A 23,457-nucleotide genomic window follows, 5' to 3' on the forward strand; every position below is an offset into this window, starting at 1 on the left:
AACTTCAATGTTATGCTAGGGAAGAGATAGGTATTGAAGTAGTGAAAATGAATGTAAGAGCAACCTGCCCTTTGACCTGTCCAGGGCCTACCCTAGGGGTGACCTACATATGTTAAAAAGGAAGGTTTAGGCCTGTTAAAAAGTGTATTTTGCCAGGTCGACATGGCAGTTTACAAAATGCATACACAGGCTGCAATGGCAGGCCTGAGGCATGTCCTAAAAAGCTACTTAAGTGGGTAGCACAATCAGTACTGTAGGCCCACTTATAGCACTTAATGTACAGGCCCTGAGCACAGATAGTGCTACCTTACTTGGGGCTTTCAGGTTGGGTATGAGCCAATTCTACCATGTTTAGATGAGAGAGTACAAGCACTTTAGCACTGGTTAGCAGTGGTAAAGTGTGCAGAGTCCTGGTAGCCAACAGAAATGGGTTAAGAAACAAGGAAAGTGAAGGCAGAAGGGTTAGGGATGACCATACAGAAAGGGCCAAGTTCAACAGTAACTGCTAGAAAAAGTGCATTGATTTAACAGGACTGAATTTGGGTACCTCTTAATAAGATGTTAACAAACCAGCTGGCAAATCTGAAATGTGTTATTTCTCAATGTGCTCAAGAAACCTACAGTTCAGTTGGACTTAGTGCTCCTTTGAATGTGTAGCAAAAACTATATTTCCCACTTGTACACACAGAAGAGGAATCAATTATTCTCTACTAAGCAACTTGGCACTGTGTTGAGGGTCATGCTGTACAGCCTTTAATTACACACTGATAGTGGTATTGCAAAAAGATAAAAAGTATAGATTTGAAAGCAGTTTCTCCCTGCAAGCAGTGTATTGACTTCAGACACACTGTTGACAGAGAGAGAAACGCCTGTGGGTGTAGCAAGCACTTTCGAAGAGGAATATCTTTATTTTCTTCTCCATCTGGTTTGGATCTTGTATTTAACTTATATAAGGAGAAAATTTTTTCTTGAAAAAAGATTTAATAGCTATTTTCAGCAGTAATCTCTTTAGACATCCACGCTTTTTGCAATCTGGTTAAGGGGCACTCTGTATTTTCCTGGTGAGCTGGCAGGGTGGAACATGGGTTTACTGCTGGTGAGGTTTTGTTTTGCCAGGAAGGCCACATTTCCTGCCTGCAGTGCTTTGGCACTTTAAAATAAACATTGCAAAACAAATGGTTTTAAAGTGTGATCAGTCAGCCCAGATTTGTTTCAAACCTGTTTGCTTTTTTATTTGTGTGGTTCCTGTCTCCTGCAGCATCACCACAAGCAGCTTTGAACTTCTTGACATTGGAGGGAGGGATTGGTGGGGTGTGATAAGGGTATGCTGTTGTTTGTCTCAGATGGTCCAGTACATGTATGATAGAGATTCACAAAATTGTATGTTGTTTCTGTGTTTCTGTGTTCTTTGCAATGCATTTTAGTTTATTATATTAAAGAAAGAATTGCATTGAGTGGCAGTTGTTAGTAGTGTCAGATTTTAATCACAAGCTTAGAAACATTCATGGCCCACCATGGCACGATTGTATAAGAGAAAAAAGAGGAAAGTTAGCTGTCTTTTGAGAGCTACACGGCCTATCTTGCCAGATTAGCTTGAATCCAGTGGCAAAGTGAGCAAGTGACCCATTTCTGGGCATACCCTGCCAACTGAGTGTCAGAAGAGTTTGAGCACTCCGTCCATCATCTCCTTGTGTTTGCTTTGTTTTCCCTGAGTTGGCAGGGCATTCCCTGACTGGAGTCCCTTACTCATTTTGACACTGGATTCAAGCAAGCCTGGCTGAGGGGTGTTAACCTGAAACCAATCCCCGGATGCTTGTTTCCAGTCCAAGGAAGACCTGGCTTGGCAGTTCAGGCTAGACTGTTCCCATGAGGCACAGGGTAAAGAATGATTTGCATAAGGCTGCGTCTGAACTGTGGTGGTGAAGTGAGGTAAAGAACGATGTTGGATTCAACCCAGATCTGGGATTGGGGGTGAGTGTTTGAAAAGTTTCAGCACTCCGTCCATCATCTCCTTGTATTTGCTTTTTTACCCTAAATTGACAGGGTATTCCCAGACATAGGTCCCTTGCTCTGTTTGCCACTAGATCGAAGTTAGCCTGGCTGATGAGGGGTGTTACTCCGAAACGGGTCCCAGGATGCTTTTTTCCGGTCCAGGGTAGATCTGGCTTGGCAGTTCTGGCTACACTGTTCCCTTGAGGCACAGGGTCAAGACTGCTTTGTATATGGCTGGGTCTGAACTGGGGTAGAGAAGTGAGCTAAAGAAAGAGGATGGATTCAACCCAGGTCCGTGACTTGGGGTGAGTGTCCTAAAAGTTTCAGCACTGCATCCATCATCTTCTTGTATTTGCTTTGTTCACCCTAAATTGACAGGCTATGTTTAGACGTAGGTCCCTTGCTCTCTTTGCCACTGGATTCAAGCTACCTTGTCTAATGAGGGTTGTTACCCCGAAGCTGCCCCCAGGATGCTTATTTCCGGTCCAGAGAAGACCTGGCTTGGCAGTTCAGCGGAACTGTTTCCATGAGGCACAGCATCAAGACTGATTTGCATATGGGTGGGTCTGAACTGGGGTGGCGAAGTGAGCTAAAGAACGATGATGAATTCAACCCAGATCTGCGACTGGGAATGGGTATCTGAAAAGTTTCAGTGCTCCGTCCATCATCTCCTTGTGTTTGCCTAATTCACGGTGTAAGCAAGGTTCGATTAATATGGAAGGCCAGTAAAAAAAATTCTTTGGGAATGGTATTACTGTGTTTCTTTGAGATTAAAATGTTAAAACTGCAGTTTTAGACAGAAAACACCTCTAAAAGAAATGTGCATAAGCCCATTGCTCCTTAATCTGTATTATCAGAGCCAGTTTTTGTGCTGGTGGCAGCTAGGATGATAATTTTTTTTTGGCTCCCCTGATCTTCTTCTCTACCGATTCCCTCACTACCACACTCCACCAGTTCCCCACATCTCTCTATAGCTTCTCTCTCTCATGCATTTAATTTGTTTTAAAGTGCTATTCACCTATCAGTGTAGGGTGTCAGAGCACTTTACATCACTCACACAGATCCAATGACAGGTCACTTAGTTCATTAACAGCATTTGCATTGGGATGGGCCAGAAGTGTTTCCCATTTCATGTTTAAAAACAGTCACATTTAGCAAATGCATCCTGATGCGGAGGAATAATTTGATGTGCTTAAGCATGGGTACTCATAAACGTTTTCCCACGAGCCACAAAGTTTGGTCCGTGATGTGACTAAGGGCCTCATTGATGCTAACATGGTGGCAGTCACGAAGGGGTCATTATGTGGCGTCAGTGGCAGTATGGTGGGTGTAGAGGAAGCAAAGCATATGCATCTAATGTCTGAACTTCTCAATGTGAAACCAGAAAACCTGGGATTAATCACGGCTTCCCACTCTACCAAATTATTTGATCTGAGGCAATTCTTTCACTTTCCCTCTTTTTTCTTAATCATTCTATATAAATAAAATCTCCGAAAGTTCTTCATCGATTGGTTTGAAATTTTGACACAACGGGAGTGTTTTTATATACACAACGTTGGATTCCAATACGCGCGTGTCAAATACGCGCGTGTTTTTCAATCAAAAGCCCGAACAGACACATACAAATGTCAATGTTCGTTTGTTCAAAATCTTAAATCCCTGAAAGTTCTTCACCGATTGATTTGGAATTTTGACACAACGTTGGATTCCATTAAGCGCGTGTTTATATAAACACAACGTGGGATTCGAATACGCGCATGTCCAATACGCGCACGTTTTTAATCGAATGGCCGAACAGACCCTATTGATTTGGTTGCTGCGCAACAACCACAAGGGACGCATAGAGACAATAGTCTACATATATTAGGATGGACAGTTGGTGTCAGGATGGCAGACCGGGAAGTGGGTGGAGGGAGGGGGGAGGAGTTGGTTCACTTTGCAACATTAAGTAAGGGCGCATAGAAACAATGGTCTACATAGATTAGGATGGACAGTTGGTGGTAGGATGGCAGCCGGGAAGTGGGTGGAGGGAGGGGGGAGGAGTTGGTCCATTTTGCAACATTAGCGCGTGTTTATATATACACAACGTTGGATTTGAATACGCGCGTGTCCAATACGCGCGTGTATTAAATCCCATGCGCGTGTTTTTAATTGAAAGCCCGACCTGACACATAAAAATGTCAATGTTCGTTTGTTCAAAATCTCAAATCTCCGAAAGTTGTTCACCGATTGATTTGAAATTTTGACACAACGTTGGATTTGATTAAGCACGTGTTTATATATACACAACGTGGGATTCGAATACACGTGTGTCCAATACGCGCTTGTTTTTAATCAAAAGGCCGAATAGACCCTATCGATTTGGTTGCTGCGCAACAACTACAAGGGACGCATAGAGACAATAGTCTACATATATTAGTATGGGCAGTTGGTGTCAGGATGGCAGACCGGGAAGTGGGTGGAGGGAGGGGAGAGGAGTTGTTTCACTTTGCAACATTAAGAAAGGACGCATAAAGACAATAGTCTACATAGATTATGATGGACAGTTGGTGTCAGGATGGCAGACCGGTAAGTGGGTGGAGGGAGGGGGGAGCAGTTGGTTCACTTTGCAACATTAGCGCGTGTTTATAGATACACAATGTTGGATTCGAATACTTGCATGTCCAATACGTGCGTGTTTTTAATCGAAAGGCCGAACAGACCCTATCGGTTTGGTTGGTGCGCAACAACTACAAGGGACGCATAGAGACGATAGTCTACATATATTAGGATGGACAGTTGGTGTCAGGATGGCAGACCGGGAAGTGGATGGAGAGAGGGGGGAGGAGTTGGTTCACTTTTTAACATTAGGAAAGGACGCATAGAGACTATAGTCTACATATATTAGGATGGACAGTTGGTGTCAGGATGGCAGACCGGGAAGTGGATTGAGAGATGGGGGAGGAGTTGGTTCACTTTTTAACATTAGGAAAGGACGCATAGAGACAATAGTCTACATATATTAGGATGAACAGTTGGTGTCAGGATGGCGGACCGGGAAGTTGGTGGAGGGAGCGTGGAGGAGTTGGTTCACTTTGCAACATTAGCACGTGTTGATATATACACAACGTTGGATTCGAATATGCACGTGTACAATACGTCCGTTTTTTTAATCGAAAGGCCAAACAGACCCTATCGATTTGCTTGCTGCGCAACAACTACAAGGGATGCATACAGACAGTAGTCACAAAAACATATTGTGTACCCACAAGCACTGTGAAATTAAAGATATTAGAAACGCGTGACAGGGTAAAGCTAGTTTCATATAAAAGAACCTAAAAATGCATGACTTTAGGATCCCCACTATACAATCTTTCTTCTGTGTTCGATTTACTAAACTATAATGTTGTTCATGTATAATAGCCACCTTTTAGTTCACCACTGGCATTGTTTTCAGGGTGGGGGAAGAATAAGGGTTTCTGAAACTATGCTTGAAAACTATCACTTAAAAAAAATATACTTCTCAACGCACTGATATAATCTGATGTACACGGTTCTGCATGTTAGTGAAATCTGCTTTTTGATATTTGAAGAGATCTTATCATATTTTTACACCTTTTCTACACCATGTCTTTAAAAATGAAGGAGTTCCTAAAGTTAAGTAGTGCAGAACAACCTAGTTACTTCCTTTCTTTAACTTCAATTAACATTTAAATAAAGGCTTGACTGTCTACTTAACACATTTTTAGTGCTGAGACAGGTAAATAGCGGCCAGAGATGCTGTTGACCAGGTGACCACATGTAAGGTCAGGAGGGCCACATGTGGTACCGGGCCTACTTTGAGTATCACTGTGCTAAAGAAAAATGCTTTCACATGTTAAAGCAGTACTTTTTTGAATTGTTAAGACAGCTTATCAAACTCTATTCTAACATGACTTTTGTTGCCTGATGTACATTACAAATATTTTCATGGTTCAGTACAGGCTAGGCTTGCCCACCTCTAATTTACTGCATGTATATCACTCAGTAAGTTACTGCTTTTAACACAGAAATCATCTTGTTATTTGCAGCTATGTCACAATCCTTCTAATATAGTACTGTGAAGTATGACCCAGCATCAAGGAACTGCATGCAAACTGAAAGGCATTGATTTATAACCTCATTTTTATACTCAATCTTTTGTTATTCCAAGGTTGTTAAAATTGGTTACTTTGGATAATAGTCTTACAGCAACTGCATACTGTTTTAATCCTGATTTTGCGTTTCTACAGACCAAGTGCTCTTAACATATAATGCCTACCAGTTTGCTGGATATGTGACTTCTGCACATTGTAGCCCTCATTGCACACATGCATATAAGTGATTTAATTTAGAATTGGCATTTATATAACAATTGCTCTATGTGCATTCATGGGAGGTCAAGGATTGGATGTTCATTTAGTCTGAAAACTTAATGACTCAGTGGCAATTACTGTTAGAAAGCAGTACTGCCTTAAGCCTTGGGATGCTCAATCGTGGCCATCATACATGTCTACTTACAGTCTGAACTCACCCAGACATGAGGGTGCTCATTTCACAATTTGTACCATATTAGTATGTTTTATGGTAATATACCTAGAGAAAAAAGATCTGGAAAAAAGAAATACTCTTAGGGAACAAGGCATGAAGCAAAACATATGAAATTTAAACATAGACTGCTTTGCTGACAAGGATTACCTTAGGGTGTTTACAGTCACTGCTGAAAAATTAAAGCATGGGTAATTAAAGCCGTGGGAGGGTGATAGGTGTAGAGGAGCCTCATGAGATGGCCCAGGACAGCAGTGGTATGAGAGTTGAACAGCGTTAATGATGAAGGGTAATGGAGTGGGATGGAAAGCGAAGAGTGATAACAGTATGAGTAGAGTTGAGGAGTATCAGCGTTGAAGGTGTCAGTGAAATTTCTGGGATAATGGGTCATTTTCCTTTCTGCTCCAACAGCCTTGTGTTAATTGTTACTCCAAACAAATCCACCTGCAGCTTTCCAAGACTAGGAGCTTTAGTCTAGTGCTAGCTACAACACAATGTGAGCAGCAATGTCTTCTAACTTTTAGTGTCACAGTAAGTGGTCATGGTAAAGACCTTTGGAATGGAGGGCAGAGTAAGTGAATGTCTCTTTTCTGACCTCTTCAGTACATTTTAACTGAAAAGGTGTGAAACTTGTCTTACTATAGCAACCCTCAGTTATCTCATTGCTGCTTTACATTTGAGTAGATTTGTTTTGCACAAAAACTGCTATTCAAATGTGTCTGCTGAAAAGTTATCAGGGTGCAGAGATAGAATATTGAGTAAAAAATATTGAATTGCACCAATATCGAGTCATTGATATCGTGGTTGAGAAATATTGACAGCAAAAATATAATGGTCAAGAATATAGACTTAAGGTAAGTAATTTCGATTTTAAATTGTTAATTAATTCTGGTAGTTGTGTAATTAATTTTAGGTGTGTGTTGTGATGTTTATATGTGTAAAGGGTGGGAAGTAATTTATTTTACATTTATTAATTAATAATTGGTTGTTAAATAATTTTAATTAGTTAATTGGTCATTAATTATGATAATTGTGTAATTAATTTTGGTGTGGTGTTTATCGGTGTAAAGGGTGGGAAGTAATTTATTTTTGATTGATGAATTAATAATTGGTTGTTAATTAATTTTAATTAATTAATTGGTAAATAATTATGGTAATTGTGTAATTAATATTAGGTGCTAGCATAGGTCACTTTAATCTTTGCTGCTACTCGATTGATTGTAACCTATGTATTACATTATTTTATTTGTAATTCTGTAATGGCGTATTTCTATTTTATTATTTTAAATAGTGTACCCGACGATTTTAAGCTGATAGGTTAAGGCACCTTAATAATTTTTCTTAGTATATTGTTTGTTTCGTATAAGTTGATGTGTAACCTTCGCTTCTCGCACAAGGCACTTTAACTGTTATTCCATGTATTGTTCCGACCTAAATGTAAATTCATAATGATGGAATGCTCATCATGTATAATTTTTCCTAATTAGAAAGTTTATTAACAATCCAATGCTGCTAGTACAAAGCACTTTAATTCTGGTTGGTGGATAGTATATTATGTATAATTACCAATTTAAAATGGCTTATCAGTTATCTTTGCTGTTTATTTTAAGACTTTTTAATTTTTGATTCAGACTGCACAATGCACTTTTTTTTTCTGCTGTTAAATTGCTTATTAGTAAATTGACTTATTGCAGTTGAACAAATTATGTAATAGTTTACCTGTGGATCTTATCTTGGACTTAAAAACTCGCTGTTTTCGTATATTTTTAATTAGATCTTAAATTGAATATGTTTTCTGCTGTTTGCAAATATTTTAATTAATCAACAAATAAACTTTACTTACTTACTTACTTACTAATTTTAGGTGTGCGCTGAGCTGTTTATCAGAGTGAAGTGTCGGAAGTAATTTGTGTTTAATGAATTAATATATAGTTGTTAATTAATGTTAATTATCTGATGATTACTTTGGGTAATTGTTTATTTTGTGTGTGTTGTTTTTACTTTTAAAGAGGTAAAGGGTGGGTATTAAATACCTTTTAAATATTTAATTATTAGTTGTTAATAGTAATAGTTTTTAATTTAAAAATAAGCTTTAATTGTGTGTTATTATTTTATAGTTTCATTTAGGTGTGTGCTGTTGATATTATAGTGTTAATGTGTGTGTAGTCAATTATTTTTAGTAGCTTTTTATTAATAATATGTTTTAATTGATGTATGATGGAAATATTTTAATTATAAATGTTAAAGTGTTTCATTATTGGGGAGGTGTTATAGGGTAGGATATAAAATGAATACATTTATGTTTTAATTAATTTCTTTGTAAATAATTTGTAGTTTAAAAGAATATTTTTTTATAAATGTATTTATTATTTTATTTTTTATGATATTTGTAGGTTTTTGTTATATGTAATTAATATAATAATGTTTTTTTTTCATTTTTAATATATATATTTTTTTAACTGTTTGAGTGTGAAAAGTAATTTTTGTTTCTTCGCTATCCAGCACTTTTCCTACTGTTGCACTCACTGGAGTGGGAATAGTAATTTTTAACCCACCGCTATCCACCACTTTCCCTACTGTTGCACTCTTTGGAGTGGGAATAGAAAATTTGATTCCTCTGCTATCCAACAATTACCCTACTTTTGCACTAACTGTCGTGGGAATTGTTATTTTTACCCCTCTGCTATCCAACACTTTCCCTTCTGTTGCACTGATTGTATTGTGAAAGTTAATTTTAAATATTTTTCTAATAGTTATTTTAATTTATTATAGATTTCTGTTTTTTTATATTTTAAATTCAATATATATTTTTATTTTTATAATATTTTAAACTTTTAACAAAAATTAAAAATAATAGTTTAATACTTGTTTAAAGTTAATATATATGTATAAATTATTGTTTGTGTGTTTAATTTTTTATTAAGTTAATTTGTTATATTTTATTCAAATGTATATCACCTTTATTTTTTTTTGTTAATATTATAATACATATTTAAAATATATGTATTATTTTATTTTATATTGATATAAAAGTCAATATTTTGTACATCTATATTTTTTACATCGATATTTTGTAGTCAATATTGTTGTACTTACCTGTTTAAGTATAGGAGTCAATATTTTTGTTGTCAATATTCTTTACTCAATATTTTTAACATCAATTGTTTTTACATCGATGTTGTGTCAGTGAACCGTTTATTAGTGCTGTTGTTCCATACTGTCATTGTAAAGGAGATTTCATGTTAAATATATTCAGGCAATTAGATAGAAAGGAAGATGTGCCAATTTCATAAAATTGGATGTTTCTTAATATGCGTATCATTGTGTGGTGTTTATTCTGCATAATTAGTTTCAGTATTCTTTTTTGGTGCCACATTGCTGAAATATTATTAAAGTTCTCTTTGTATGCATAAGGTGGCTCATAATCTGCTCTTGTTGAGTAATTTCAAGAATGCCAGGTCCGGGTTTGAATCTGTGGTGACAGAACTACAAGTTTAAAAGTCACAGTGGGGACTGGTCTTGAAAATGAGCAGCTATTAACACAGGTGCCCAGTTCACCCCTTTCCACTCTCTGCATATTGAATAGAATTTAGATTCATCCTGAAGGCGTTTTCTGATTAATATTTTGACATAATTTGACAGATGCAACATTGGGCTGACACTGGTCTGCCATGGGCTAAATTTTGGCTTATACTTAAGTGGCTTTGGGCTTGGGACTAGTCTCAAAATCTGGCAACACTGACTATGTTGCATCGGGATGTTCAGGTAACATGATGAAATAGTGCATCACCGCGGAACCAAGCAGTAACGCTGCCGATGACATTGGTATGAGTTGCAAGCCGTGAGCTCTCCTGCGCTTGTGAGGGATGCAGCACATGAAGAGTAAAGCAGTGAAAAAAATGGTGAAAGCTGCTAAATCCCAGCCACAAGTTTACCAACACAGGTAAGCCACCGCCTGAACTGGAGCACATAGTTAGGCACACCAAATGCTGACCAGAAGCCAGAAACAGTTGTTAGACCAAGCATCATTGGTGTGGGTTTCCCATGTATTTTTGCCTTTGCCTTCTGTGTTCTTGCTGTATGTTGGACTTCGTTTTGCTGGTCTATGCTGTTCAGTGCCAAAGTGCAAGTGCTCCCTTCTTAAATTGTTGTTATGGATTGGTGATTCCATGATTGGCATATTCGATTTACTAGTCTGTCCCAAGTACAGTGCGCTGTATGTGCCCCGGGCCTGTATATCAAATGCTGCTAGTGGGCCTGCAGCACTGATTATGCCACCCACGTAAGCAGCCTGTAAATGTAGCTCAGACCTGCCATTGCAGAGCCTGTGTGCAGTCTAGTGCTGTCATGTCGACCTGGAAAGTGTACCCACTTGCCAGGCCCTAACCTTCCCTTTTTGTACATGCTAATCACCCCTACGGTAGGCCTATGGTACCCCTGCCAGTGTATGTGAAAGGTAGGGCATGCCCTGAGGTGTGTAGCATATCCTGATAGTGAAATACTGCCAATTTCATTTTTCAATATTGGAAGGCTATCTGTTCCCGTATTATAGAATGGGGAGTTTGCTTATAACATATTATAGGCCTAACTTCCCCTGGGAACCAGATAGGAAAATAAAGTTTAGTATGCCTGAACTCAGAATATTAAATTGCATCTTTTAATGAGGGTGATATTTACATTCTGTGCTTGAAAATACCACTTTTAGAAAGTAGGTATTTTCTTTCATAGACATCTGGTGTACCTCTACTAGGATGTGTATTGACTGTCTGGCTTTGGAATAACAGGGGCAATTAATGTGCAGTGGTTCCAGAGATTCTGGATGATTCAGCGCTAGGCTGAATACTCCTGGTCTGCATTTGGAGTGGTGGTAGCACCTGCACCGGAATAGGGCTGTGCCTGCCTTCCACTGTCATGGCTCCACCCCCTGTGGTGTGTCTGGAGCCAGGGCTCACACTGACAATAGAAGTTGTTGTGCACTTGCATTGTGCCCCCCAGAACTGGTTTGGACTGTGCTGAGAAACCTGGGCCAGGAGAGAACAAAGAGATTTGCTGTATAAAAAGAGGGCCCGGACTCCAGACTTTTAGATCACTTCTGGGAAATCAAGAGGAACCTTTGCCAAGGAGAGGAGGTGGAGAAACTGAGGAGGAATACTGCTTCTGTGCTGTTTGCTTTCTGGGATTGGCCTGCAGTGGCTAAGTTCTGCCAAGGAAAGGGAAAAAGGACTTTGCTGTTTGCTGTGTCCCCTGCTTGAGGAAAATCTCCAAGGGCTTGAAGAAGAGCTTGCCTTCTGTTCTGAAATATCAAGGACACAAATACTTCACCCCCAGCTCCCCTGAACTTCCTTGCTGGGAGTCCTGACCTGTCAAGACGTGCCTGTAGCTGTTCTGGAGGTTGTTCTGGCTGTTGGAAGCTGGAAAGTTAACGTAACAACAAGAAGCATGACGCATCCGCACCTGTTTCCAATGCATCGCCGAAGGAATTATCGCAGCACCTGCCCACGGCTCGAGAAATCCTTGCACGCCGCATTGAGTGCACTGATCTCCAAAGTCCAAGTTCAGTGCACTGATTCCAACGCAAGCCCTGCTGTGCGACTGCAAGAACCCACGTATCATCCCGGATCATCGCATCGCATCGAGGCACCAGGTCGGTCGCATCATTGGGGGACGCAGTAAGAAACTGATGCATCAAGTCCGCTTGCAGTAAGAAACCGACGCATCACCTCCTCTCCCGTAAGGAACTGATGCATCACCTCCCCTGTGCAGCAGGTAGGAACCAACGCATCACCTCCCCCCCAGCAAGGCACTGACGCATCACCTTCCCTGAGTATAAGGAACCAACGCATCACCTTCCCTGCTGCCCTTTTTGTTTGTGTCCACAACGCATTCAAGGCACTTAGGGGCCCATTATGATGTCGGGCGGATTGCCTCCGCCAGGCTGGCGGTGGCCACCGCCGGCCTGGCGGAGGCAATCCGCCCGACACCAATGCCTGGATCCCCCCCCCATCATATTAGGATGGCGGAGGGGCAGCGGCGGACGGAAAGACCGTCCGTCGCTTTACCGCCGCGGTCGCCTTGCGACCGCGGCGGTAATTGAATAATATGGTGGCGGTGTCCAATGGACACAGCCAGCCATATTCCGATGGCTAAATTTAGTTGCCTTTCCGCGGCGGCAATGCCGCCACGGAAAGGCAGGCAGTGATTGCTGCGGGGGCCCCCTGCGGGGCCCCCAGGTGATGCCAGTTTGGGGGTGCACATGGGGGGTACCTATGGTACCCCCCCACATTTGCATATGCAAATGCTTACTAAAATGTTTATCATTGTGGCGGGCGGTGCTGCCGCCACAATGATAAACATGTAGGATGTGCCCGCCACAGTGGCGGGCACATCCTAAATCCCCCTACGGGACCCCTGCCCTTATGGGGGGCGGTGCCGTTCTCCGTTAGGGTGGCGGGCGGACAAAGTCCGCCCACCATCCTAATGTGCCCCTTAGTGTGAAAAGTGTTGCATCTGCAATTTGCTTTAAACTGAACTATTTCTACCATTTGAAAGTCATATTTATATTACTGTATTGTGGATTTTTGTGGTTTGATCTTGATTGGTTTAGATAAAGATTACTTATTTTTCTAAACTGGTGTGGTGTCCATTTGTAGTGTTTTGACGGTATTACTGTATGTGTTCACAGATGCTTTACACACTGCCTCTGAGATAAGCTTGTATGCTGGTGTCAAGCTACCAAGGGGGTGAGCGGGGTTATTTATGAAGTGTATCCCCCTTACCTTGACTAGAAGCAAGGGTCCCTATTTGGACAAAGGTACCTACCTCTGCCAACTAGAGACCCCCATTTCTAGCAGCAGTAATGTAAGCCAAAAGTTAAAATGGCTCTGGCAAAGATCCAACAGGAATATGGTGCAAAATTATCAAGTCAACGGGCTCCTAAAAGTGATTCTCTTGTCGCCGAAATGTAAAGTAAATAAATGATGAAGGCAACACTGAGAAAAATGAAGGAAACTTTATTGATGCCTAAAGGAAGAAGGAGCCCATGATCAACCCCTCACACATCCTGAGCAGAGAACAGAATGAAGATTCTCATCACAACTCCCAATGAGTTATGAACCTGGAATGTCAGCGGTCATTAAATAAAAACTACTCTTACAAACACTGCTGCGCGTCTTGTGACACAGCAGGAAATGCACAGCCAATTCACATGCACACACCATTAGCACACATCATGAATTGAAGCACTTCAATGTGTTCTCATGTGATGATGAAGGAAAAACAAGCATTGTGAGAAAGTATTTGCCTAGGATCACACAATGTGGTCCAGTGGAAGCCGTTATTGATACAAGATTTCCTGGTTTCACATTGTGTAATTCAGCCACTACATGGTTAGACGTTTTTCTGCCCCACTTTACATCAGTGCTTAATGCTTTGTGTGCAGGGCTGGACAGACCATAGTGGGCACCGAGCAATCCCCCGGTGCGCCGCACGGGTGGGTGCCAGTTTTGGGCCCCTGGGGCTGTTTTTGTTACAGGACCGCAAAATCGGCCCTGTACCAAAATCGGCCAAAAACCGGCCTTGGCAAACTGCTCGGCGGCACCTCCAATCCCCGAGTGGTGGTGGGGGAGGGGGGGGGGGTTCAGCCGAGCACTTTACCAGGGCCGGTTGTGGTTCCCAGTCGGCCCTGTTTGTGTGTAATTCTTTGAGGCACTAAAGCAGCACGCTGTGTTAAATACATCCAGGTTATGCATGTGTCACGCGGACTAGTGTTGATAGAAGAAACGAAATTGAAAACCAGAGCACCCACCCTTCGTCAGTGCATTCAGACCTTTTGCAAAACCTAGCTAAAAGTCTTTATTCATTGACATTCATTACTGAATTAATTCACCCACCCACTCCCCCATCCGTCCATCTGTTCATCCATTGAGTCATGCAGCCAGATCTTCAATCCCCATCTATCCATTGAATGATTGAATAAAGTCTTATTGTGGAAAAAAATTGTAAAACGCACCATATTTGCAATTCTTTCCAAAAATACGGTGGGCGGAGAGTTCCCTAAACCCTGCTTGCAGTATAGTCAGGCTCACTGCGGTGGCTCAATAAATGCAGTTTGGGGGTGGTATGACGAAACTTACCTGGGCTGCTCTTGGTTCCCAGTCCAGCCCTATTAATAGGCTTGTGCTATTAAGTACTCAGAACTATAGTTCTTGGTAAAAGTACAGGAATTTCCCTGGTAGCATTGTGTGGGGTTGAGGCTATTGCCCCAAAAAATTCAGCTTTTAATGAAAGCATTTTTTTGGACTTCCTGTGCAATTTCTCTTTCCTTTTCCGATCTTTCTGGTGCTGTGTCATTCCGTGTGTGTTTGTCCTTCTGCGTGGCTGCGTGCCTGATGATTGCAGCGTCTGTCAGCTTGTCTGTTCATGTGCCACTTGGCTGCCTGCCTTGCAGTTTTGCTCGCCTATCTGCACTCAAGAAAGCCATTGAATCTGTCAGTCTGCCTAGCTATTTACCTCTCCTTCTCCCTACCCCTATGTCTGAATCCTTGCAGCTGACAAGAAAGGGGGATTATAAAGAAAAATACTTTCAAATGTATTGTGTCCTTCATATATGAAAAAAAATACAGATAAATGGGCAGAACAATTATAGCGCGTGCGCGCAAAGAATGACTTTAAATACTTACAGGCGATGAATTGCGTTGGTGGCACTGAAAAGAAACAAACGTTTTAAAAATGTATAAGCCCATATTAGCCGAAGAGTAAGTTGTCAATGACACTCCCGCCCAATCATACGGTTAATATATTGTTTGTACTATTTATAAAATATGACACTTAATCAATGTTCGTGCTAGTTAAGGATAATTTTACTGATTCTGTTTTCAGGGCCAATGACACTGGAGTTTTTTCGTATAGAGACCACCTACCAGTAACCCAAATTGTCATCACTGATACAGACAGACCAAATTCGGAAGCAGCTTTTAAGCTTGGACCTTTGCTTTGTTGGGGTGATAGTAAGTAACTGCATGAAACTCAACACTTCACAAATTTCATATTTGAATGGCCCTTTTTTGTCATCAACTCTTCCAAAAAATGTGTCCTCAAAAACAAGTTTGCTATCTTCAATAAATGCATTTATAACGTTTTATAATGGTACAAATAACTCGAAGAATGTTTCAACGTGCTGTATTAGGGGGGTCTAAATGCTATGGGTAGGCTGTCCGGTTTTAGGTTTAAACCTATAATAACTGATAAAACTCCACTGAAAGAGAAATAGCCCTCACCAGTGAAAACATATAAACCCTGAAAAAACACCTGCACAACCACAAACTAAATGCCATTCAACAAAAGAAAAAGAGAGTGACAGTAATTTTTTTTTCTTTCTGAAGGGGCCAATACAATGTAACTTTGTTATACAAGATAGCAGTAAGAAAGACTGGGCTAACATTATTCTGCTTACGTTATGTTGCTTAGGGATGTCACTCAAATATTGTTTCTTCTTCCTTTTTCTTTTTTCAGTTTTGTGGTATTTGGTCTAACGTTGCAAGGTTTAGAAGCATGTTTTAGGTCTTGTTTAATTATTTTATAAACTGTAGAGAATCAGGAAATATCAAAACCATATTTGATATTTTGGCTACGTTTGATTCTTTCATTGATAGGTAAAATGGCTGTTTTCATAAGAATCTTCCCTAATATGTGTCCTCACATTTACCCACAAAGAATGGGTAAAACCCCTTAATACATCAGCCCCTAGTTTCTAGTGAGTCAGTATTGATATTAGATGAATTGTCAACACCTCAGGCTTTAAACATTCAATGCAAAGTATAGTGACAAGTATATGTGAAAAGAGCGCTATCGCCAAGCATCTGAGATAGTGGTGAAAACATGACACCACACTTTTGGAAAACATTGAAAGCAGTGTCACTTGCAATTGTCTGTAAAAAAGGGCTCTTTCCATGTTCAACAAAGATTTGAGTGATATTGTTTGTATTTGCAGTGATTCAGCTACGTATATGTAGAGGTTGTGTGATGACCTGTCAAAATTGATACCTGAGCTAAAGTGCTTCCCTGTAAGAGATCCTTGCCACTGGTTAGATGGTATGCTGAAAGCATCTTTACAATCTTCAGGGTTAATGAGGAATGCTAATGACTTTTTATTCCATTCTGGTGCACTGTTTTCTCATGCACAGGAACTAAAATGCAAATATTTCTAATTTTGTGCTTTGTGTGGCATCACAGAAAGAGTCATCCCAACTGTTTCCCTTAACTGATGGTTCTCAATCCAAGGGCCTATGAATGCCATATTATCCATGTGGCAACTGTTTACAGAATTTTTGCTGAGTGATGATGCCAAAGGCAAGAAATGTGAGGATCTTTGGTCACATTTTGATTGTGATGTGAAAAAAGTACACTCTACTGCATTCTTTACAGGAAAATATAACTGCTGAAGTGGACATGATACACAAACTAGAGTCCGGAAACACCCTTATCTGCCACGTGTTCAGCATAATTGATGTAGATGTGAAACATCTCCTTGAGAGTAGGCTGAGCGACACCTTTAGTGACTTTGGTACTGCAACATGTTGCATGTTGGAGTGCTTGCCACTTGGTAAGCAAAGCAATGTTGAAGAGTAATTCAGGAACTTTTATTTTACAATGTATGAGAAATGGCTTGCAATGATGCATAGAAATGTCCCTTCTCCAACTATGGCATTTGCAGCCAATGAAACCTCACGGTGGTACTTTGTACAAGTTCTAGATCCCTTCCATAAAGGTGAATCTCCTCTGTAGTTTCAAAAGTGCTGCTTCATTTTTGACTGCTTCAATACCTCTGAGGGCGTAAGTGCCCAGCTCAACACAAATGTTGCAGAACCTGCCCTGTGAATGGCAATCTTCAAGTACACCAGTATTGGCATAGAAAGCTATGTCAGTGGCCAGAGTTAACAAATTGTGCACTGGCTTTTTTGGCGTTGCCCGTATCAAGGGCCAATGTTAAGAGAGCCTTTTCACAGAAGTTTACATGGGAAGGAAAGAGCGAGCGCACATGACCAAAGACTCAATGAAGAAGTAATGTATGGTGTAAGTAGTGTATGGTGTACCACAATAGGTTTCATTTGCAAAATCTATTTGGACCTCATAGACACAATACTTACACTGTCTATATACCATGAGCTTTCAGTGCAGAAAGCAAGCAATAATAAAAGCAAAACATCCCATAAACACCGGAAAAACCCTGTTTCTGTTGTTTTTAATGGTGCGAAAATAGGTAACCACTGATAACCACTGTTTTTTAAAGTCCTGTCCTGGGTGCAGCACGAATGTGGAGGATGATCGACATGTGCTGTTTTTCTGCCCTGCCTACAATAGACCGAGAAAGTACTGGCTAGTGCTACTTTGTAGGAATCTAGGCTTCAGAAACTACCTACAATCATACAGAATTCTGAAGACAAGCACCCTGCACCACATTATATTTGCTGTAGCCAAGTATTTAATGGCCATGTGGCAGATTAGAAAAAAATCACTGAAAGGGTAATCTCTAACTTCTTAACATGAAATGAACTGTAAAGAACCGCAGTCAACTGTACCTTCAGTCTCCCAGATTCTTACATGTATTGATTTAAGTACTCTTTGCTTCCTTGCACTGTTTTTATATCGTATGCTCGCATGTGGTTTTATATGTTTTTTATTGCATCTTTTATGGTCTTGAATGGCCAAAATAAAGAATTTTTGGATTGGATTGGATTGGATAACCACTGTTTTTTAAAGATATTGAAATCACTTGAAAATATTGAAAAACCCCCACCAGAATTTACCAAAAATAGAAACTGAAAACAGGAAAGCCTAGCTATGGGGGAACGGGAGTTTAATGTCTTCTGCTTGCTGTTAATAGAAACAGATTTCTCTCTGAGCCTACATTTCATTGTGTGTAAAAAATGACTATGTGATAATGCCCATTACCAGACATCCTTAGGTGATAGTGAATAACTGTTGCAGAAGCAATGAAAACAGTATTAGATGGTACAATCCGACCACTGATGAAAACAGAGCTGGCAACTTCCTTAAAGCACACAAAGCAGTGCATCAGACATTCATACAATGTGGCATGTAGCTTATATACAATCCGTAATCAATGTTCAGGAAAACCTCAAGCAAAATAGACAGAGTTTCTGGCAGAGTAAGGATGTCAAAATGTTCTGGCTCACCCCTAGAATCACGGAGTTCTTATACACAAATCTGCATAGAAAATGTGCAAAACCACAGTTTGAGCATGGTGTGACCCCATGTATCATTTCCACTTTGACAAAACAAAGAAATCCACTTAATACCCTTACACGTTAGCACTATCCAATTTTCTAATAAAACGTTGAGCAGCTTCAGCAACACATCCTCATAGAGTTAGACTAAATGCAACATCTTTTATAAAGTAAATCATACAACAGGCAGCAGAAATACAGTCAAAGACAGGAAATACATTGTTTTGTTTACCACTCTTAGCACTGCGAAGTTCATTCACAATACATGCACACATTCAAAAATACACGTTAATATCAAACTTGTATCTTTTTCCGCTGAGCCAGTCAGTAGAGAAGAAATTGCAGGGGAACGGGATGGGAGAGAGAAGAGCAGAAGTGGAATGACCAACATCAGGCAACATCCATATTAACTAAAATGGAGCATGTATGAAAATGGGGGATAACTAAACTACATTAATGAACACAATTCTGTACATCAAATTGCAATTTCAACTATAATCATTTTATTTTGATATCTCAATTAAGCCTAACATAAAAATCATTATTCATTCAGAAACATTATTCATGTTTAAATGCTACCACAAGTGTAATATATATTCTGACACATAGTCAACATCGAATCTCAAGAACACTTAGTCACGATCTCACAGGATATCAAAGCTGGGGAGTAGAGCAATGTGGGAGTTGTGGCAGTGGCGTAACGAAACTTGAGGGGGCCCCCCTGCAAACTACATGGCGGGCCCCCTAACCATCCTCCGTGCCAGTCTAGAGCTCTCAGGCCAGCTACCCGCCATACTGCAGGGGATGGGGGCTATTGTTACGCCACTGTCACCAATACAGCTGTTATAAGTAACACTGGATGGTGGAGTGAAAGGTTGGGCTTAGTCTGCCAGCAGGCTATCATAGGTGGTGGTTCAATCATTACAGGGTCCCTGCCATCAGTAGGCCGGGGAAGTTTGCCCAATTTTAGGTGGGTTTCCTGATGCAGACTCCTGTCATGATACACAACATCGAGCCCACTCATCGTTCAGTTTTGACAAAAGTGCATCCGCTGCTCCTTCTCGTTTCCATTTTAAAACATTAGACAAGGCGACAATGCAGTATTTCAAAAGCAGATGTAACTACAAAGAGCACATTTTGATAATACATTTTTATTAGTAGACAATAGCGATCTTAAGAGGCATTGCATAGCTTCATACACACTGTGACCCCAATTCCATCACAGTCTCTCTCTCTCTCTCTCTCTCTCTCTCTCTCTCTCTCTCTCTCTCTCAGTGAGTCAGTCTCTCTCTCTCTCAGTGAGTCAGTCTCTCTCTCTCATTTAGTCTCTCTCAGTCAGTCAGTCTCTCTCAGTCAGTCAGTTTGTCAGTCAGTCTGTCACTCAGTCAGTCCGTCTGTCTGTGAGTCTCGCTCTCTCTCTGTCAGTCTGTCAATCAGTCGGTCTCTCTCTCTCTGTCAGTCTCTATCTCTCTCTTTCTGTCAGTCTGTCAGTCAGTCAGTCTCTCTATCTCAGTCAGTCAGTCTCTCTCTCTCTCAGTCAGTTTCTCAGCCAGTCAGTCTCTCGGTCAGTCAGTATTCAGTCTCTGAGTAAGTCAGTCTCTACTCTCTCTCCACTCTCTCTCTCTCCATTCTCTCTCCTAACTCTGTCAACTCTATCTCCACAGTCTCTCTCTCCACTCTATCTCCACTGTCTCTCTCTCCACTGTCTCTCTCGCCACTGTCTCTCTCTCTCTCCACTTTCTCTCTCTCCGCTCTCTCACTCTCTCTCTCTCCACTCTCTCTCCAATGTCTCTCTCCACTGTCTCCTCCACTGTCTCCCTCCACTCTCTCTCCACTCTCTCTCCACTCTCTCTCCACTCTCTCCTCTCTCTCCACTCTCTCTCCACTCTCTCTCCACTCTCTCTCCACTCTCTCTCCACTCTCTCTCCTCTCTCTCTCTCCACAGTCTCTCCACTCTCTCTCCACTCTCTCTCTCTCTCTCCACTCTCTCTCTCTCCACTCTCTCTCTCCACTCTCTCTCCACCCTCTCTCAACTCTCTCTCTCTACTGTCTCCCTCCACTGTCTCCCTCCACTCTCTCTCCACTCTCTCTCTCCCTTCGCTGTCTCCACTCTCTCTCTCTCCACTCTCTCTCAACTCTTTCTCCACTCTCTCCCAACTCTGTCAACTCTATCTCCACAGTCTCTCTCTCCACTCTCTCTCCAGTCTCTCTCCACTGTCTCTCTCTCCACTGTCTCTCTCGCCACTGTCTCTCTCTCCACTTTCTCTCTCTCCGCTCTCTCACTCTCTCTCTCCACTCTCTCTCCACTGTCTCTCTCCACTGTCTCCTCCACTGTCTCCCTCCACTGTCTCTCCACTCTCTCTCCACTCTCTCTCTACTCTCTCCACTCTCTTCCCACTCTCTCTCCACTCTCTCTCCTCTCACTCTCTCTCCACTCTCTCTCCACTCTCTATCTCCACTCTCTCTCCACTCTCTCTCTCTCCACTCTCTCTCCACTCTCTCTCCACCCTATCTGAACTCTCTCTCTCTCTCCACTCTCTCTCCACTGTCTCCCTCCACTGTCTCTCCACTCTCTCTCTCCCTTCTCTGTCTCCACTCTCTCTCTCTCCACTCTCTTTCCCACTATCTCTCTACTGTCTCTCTCTCTACTCTCTCTCTCCATCCTCTCTCTACTCTCTCTCTCTCTCACTCTCACTCTCACTCTCTTCCCACTGTCTCTCCTCTCCACTCTCTCTCTCCACTCTCTCTCTCTTCACTCTCTCTCTCTCACTCCACTCTCTCCACTCTCTCCCACTCTCTCTCGCAAAGTAGTGTGCATTGCCATGGGCGTCCGGAGAAATGTTTCTGGGGGGCACATTTTTAACTTCATCACCATCCCCCTTGCACCCTTCTCCCCTCTGCTTTGCACCCTTCTCACCCTCCCCCTTGACCCTTCTCCCCCTCCCCCTTGCACCCTTCTCCCCCTCTGCCTTGCACCCTTTTCTACCTTGCACCATTCTCCTCTCTGCCTTGCATCCTTCTCCCCTCTGCCTTGCACCCTTCTCCCCTCTGCCTTGCACCCTTCTCCCCTCCCCCTTGCACTCTTCTTCCCTCCGCCTTGCACCCTTCTCCCCTCTGCCTTGCACCCTTCTCCCCTCCACCTTGCACCCTTTTCCTCTCTGCCTTGCACCCTTCTCCCCTCTGCCTTGCACCCTTCTCCCCACTGTCTTGCATACTTCCCTGTCTCTCTCTACTCTGTCTCTCTCCACTCTCTCTCTCTCCACTCTCTCTCCACTGTCTCCCTCCACTCTCTCTCCACTCTCTCTCCACTCTCTCTCTCCACTTTCTCTCCACTCTCTCTCTCTCTACTCTCTCTCTCTTCACTCTCTCTCTCTCCACTCTCTCTCTCCACTCTCTCTCTCTCCACTCTCTCTCTCTCCAATCTCTCCACTCTCTCTCTCCAATCTCTCCACTCTCTCTCTCTCTCCACTCTAGCAACTCTCTCTCTCTCCATTCTCTCTCCACTCTCTCTCTACACTGTCTCTCTCCACTGTCTCCCTCCACTCTCTCTCACTCTCTCTCACTCTCTCTCGACTCTCTCTCACTCTCTCTCCACTCTAACCCCAATCTCTCTCTACACTCTCTCTCCACTCTCTCCACTTTCTCTCTCTACTCTCTCTCCACTCTCTCTCCCCTCTCTCCCTCCACTCTCTCTCTCTCTACTCGCTCTCTACTGTCTCTCTCTCTACTCTCTCTCTCTACTCTCTCTCTCTCTCCAGTCTCTCTCCACTCTCTCTCCACTCTCTATCCACTCTCTCTTTCTCCACTCTCTCTCCGCTGTCTCCCTCCACTCTCTCTCTCCCTTCTCTCTCTCTTCTCTCTCTCCACTCTCTCTCTCTCTCTCTCTCCTCTCTCCTCTCTCTCCACTCCCTCTCCTCTCTCTCTCCACTCTCTCTCCACACTCTCTCCACTCTCTCGCCACTCTCTTTCCACTCTCTCTCCACTCTCTCTCCACTCTCTCACTCCACTCTCTCTCCACTATCTCTCCACTCTCCCTCTCCACACTCTCTCCACTCTCTCCACTATCTCTCTCCATACTCTCTCCACTCTCTCTCTCTACTCTCTCTCCACTCTCTCTCTCCACTCTCTCTCTCTCCACCCTCTCTCTCTCTCTCTCTACTCTCTCTCCACTCTCTCTCTCCAATCCCTCCACTCTCTCTCTCTCTCTCTCCAATCTCTCTCTTCCCAATCTCATCACTCTCTCTCTCCACTCTCTCAACACTCTCGCCATTCTCTCTCTCTCCACTCTCTCTCCACTGTCTCTCTCCACTGTCTCTCTCCACTGTCTCTCTCCACTCTCTCTCTCTCTCTCACTCTCTCTCACTCTCTCTCTCCACTCTCTCTCACTCTCTCTCCACTCTCTCTCCTCTTTCTCTCCACTCTCTCTCCACTCTCTCTCCACTCTCTCCACTCTCTATCTCTCCACTCTCTCTCTCTTCGCTCTCTCTCTCCACTCTCTCTCTCTCCACTCTCTCTCTCCACTCTCTCTCTCCACTCTCTCTCTCCACTCTCTCTCTACTCTCTCTCCACTCTCTCTCTCTACTCTCTCTCTCCACTCTCTCTCTCTCCACTCTCTCTCTCACTCCACTCTCTCCCACACTCTCTCGCAAAGTAGTGTGCATTGCCATGGGCATCC

The 23,457-nt window shown here is 42.3% G+C and overlaps 1 protein-coding gene across 1 annotated transcript in view; it reads left to right on the top strand.

Annotated features, from left to right (window-relative positions):
• The window catches only part of CNTNAP4 (contactin associated protein family member 4), a 1,902,933-nt gene that overhangs the window by 1,655,259 nt on the left and 224,217 nt on the right, over positions 1-23,457 (top strand). The window contains exon 15 of the mRNA XM_078675664.1: positions 15,415-15,542. Within this exon, the coding sequence (XP_078531790.1) occupies positions 15,415-15,542 (128 nt within the window). The remainder of the gene's footprint in view (positions 1-15,414; positions 15,543-23,457) is intronic.

Source organism: Lissotriton helveticus, chromosome 2_1 (genome assembly GCF_964261635.1).
Source record: "Lissotriton helveticus chromosome 2_1, aLisHel1.1, whole genome shotgun sequence".
NCBI lineage: Eukaryota > Metazoa > Chordata > Amphibia > Caudata > Salamandridae > Lissotriton > Lissotriton helveticus.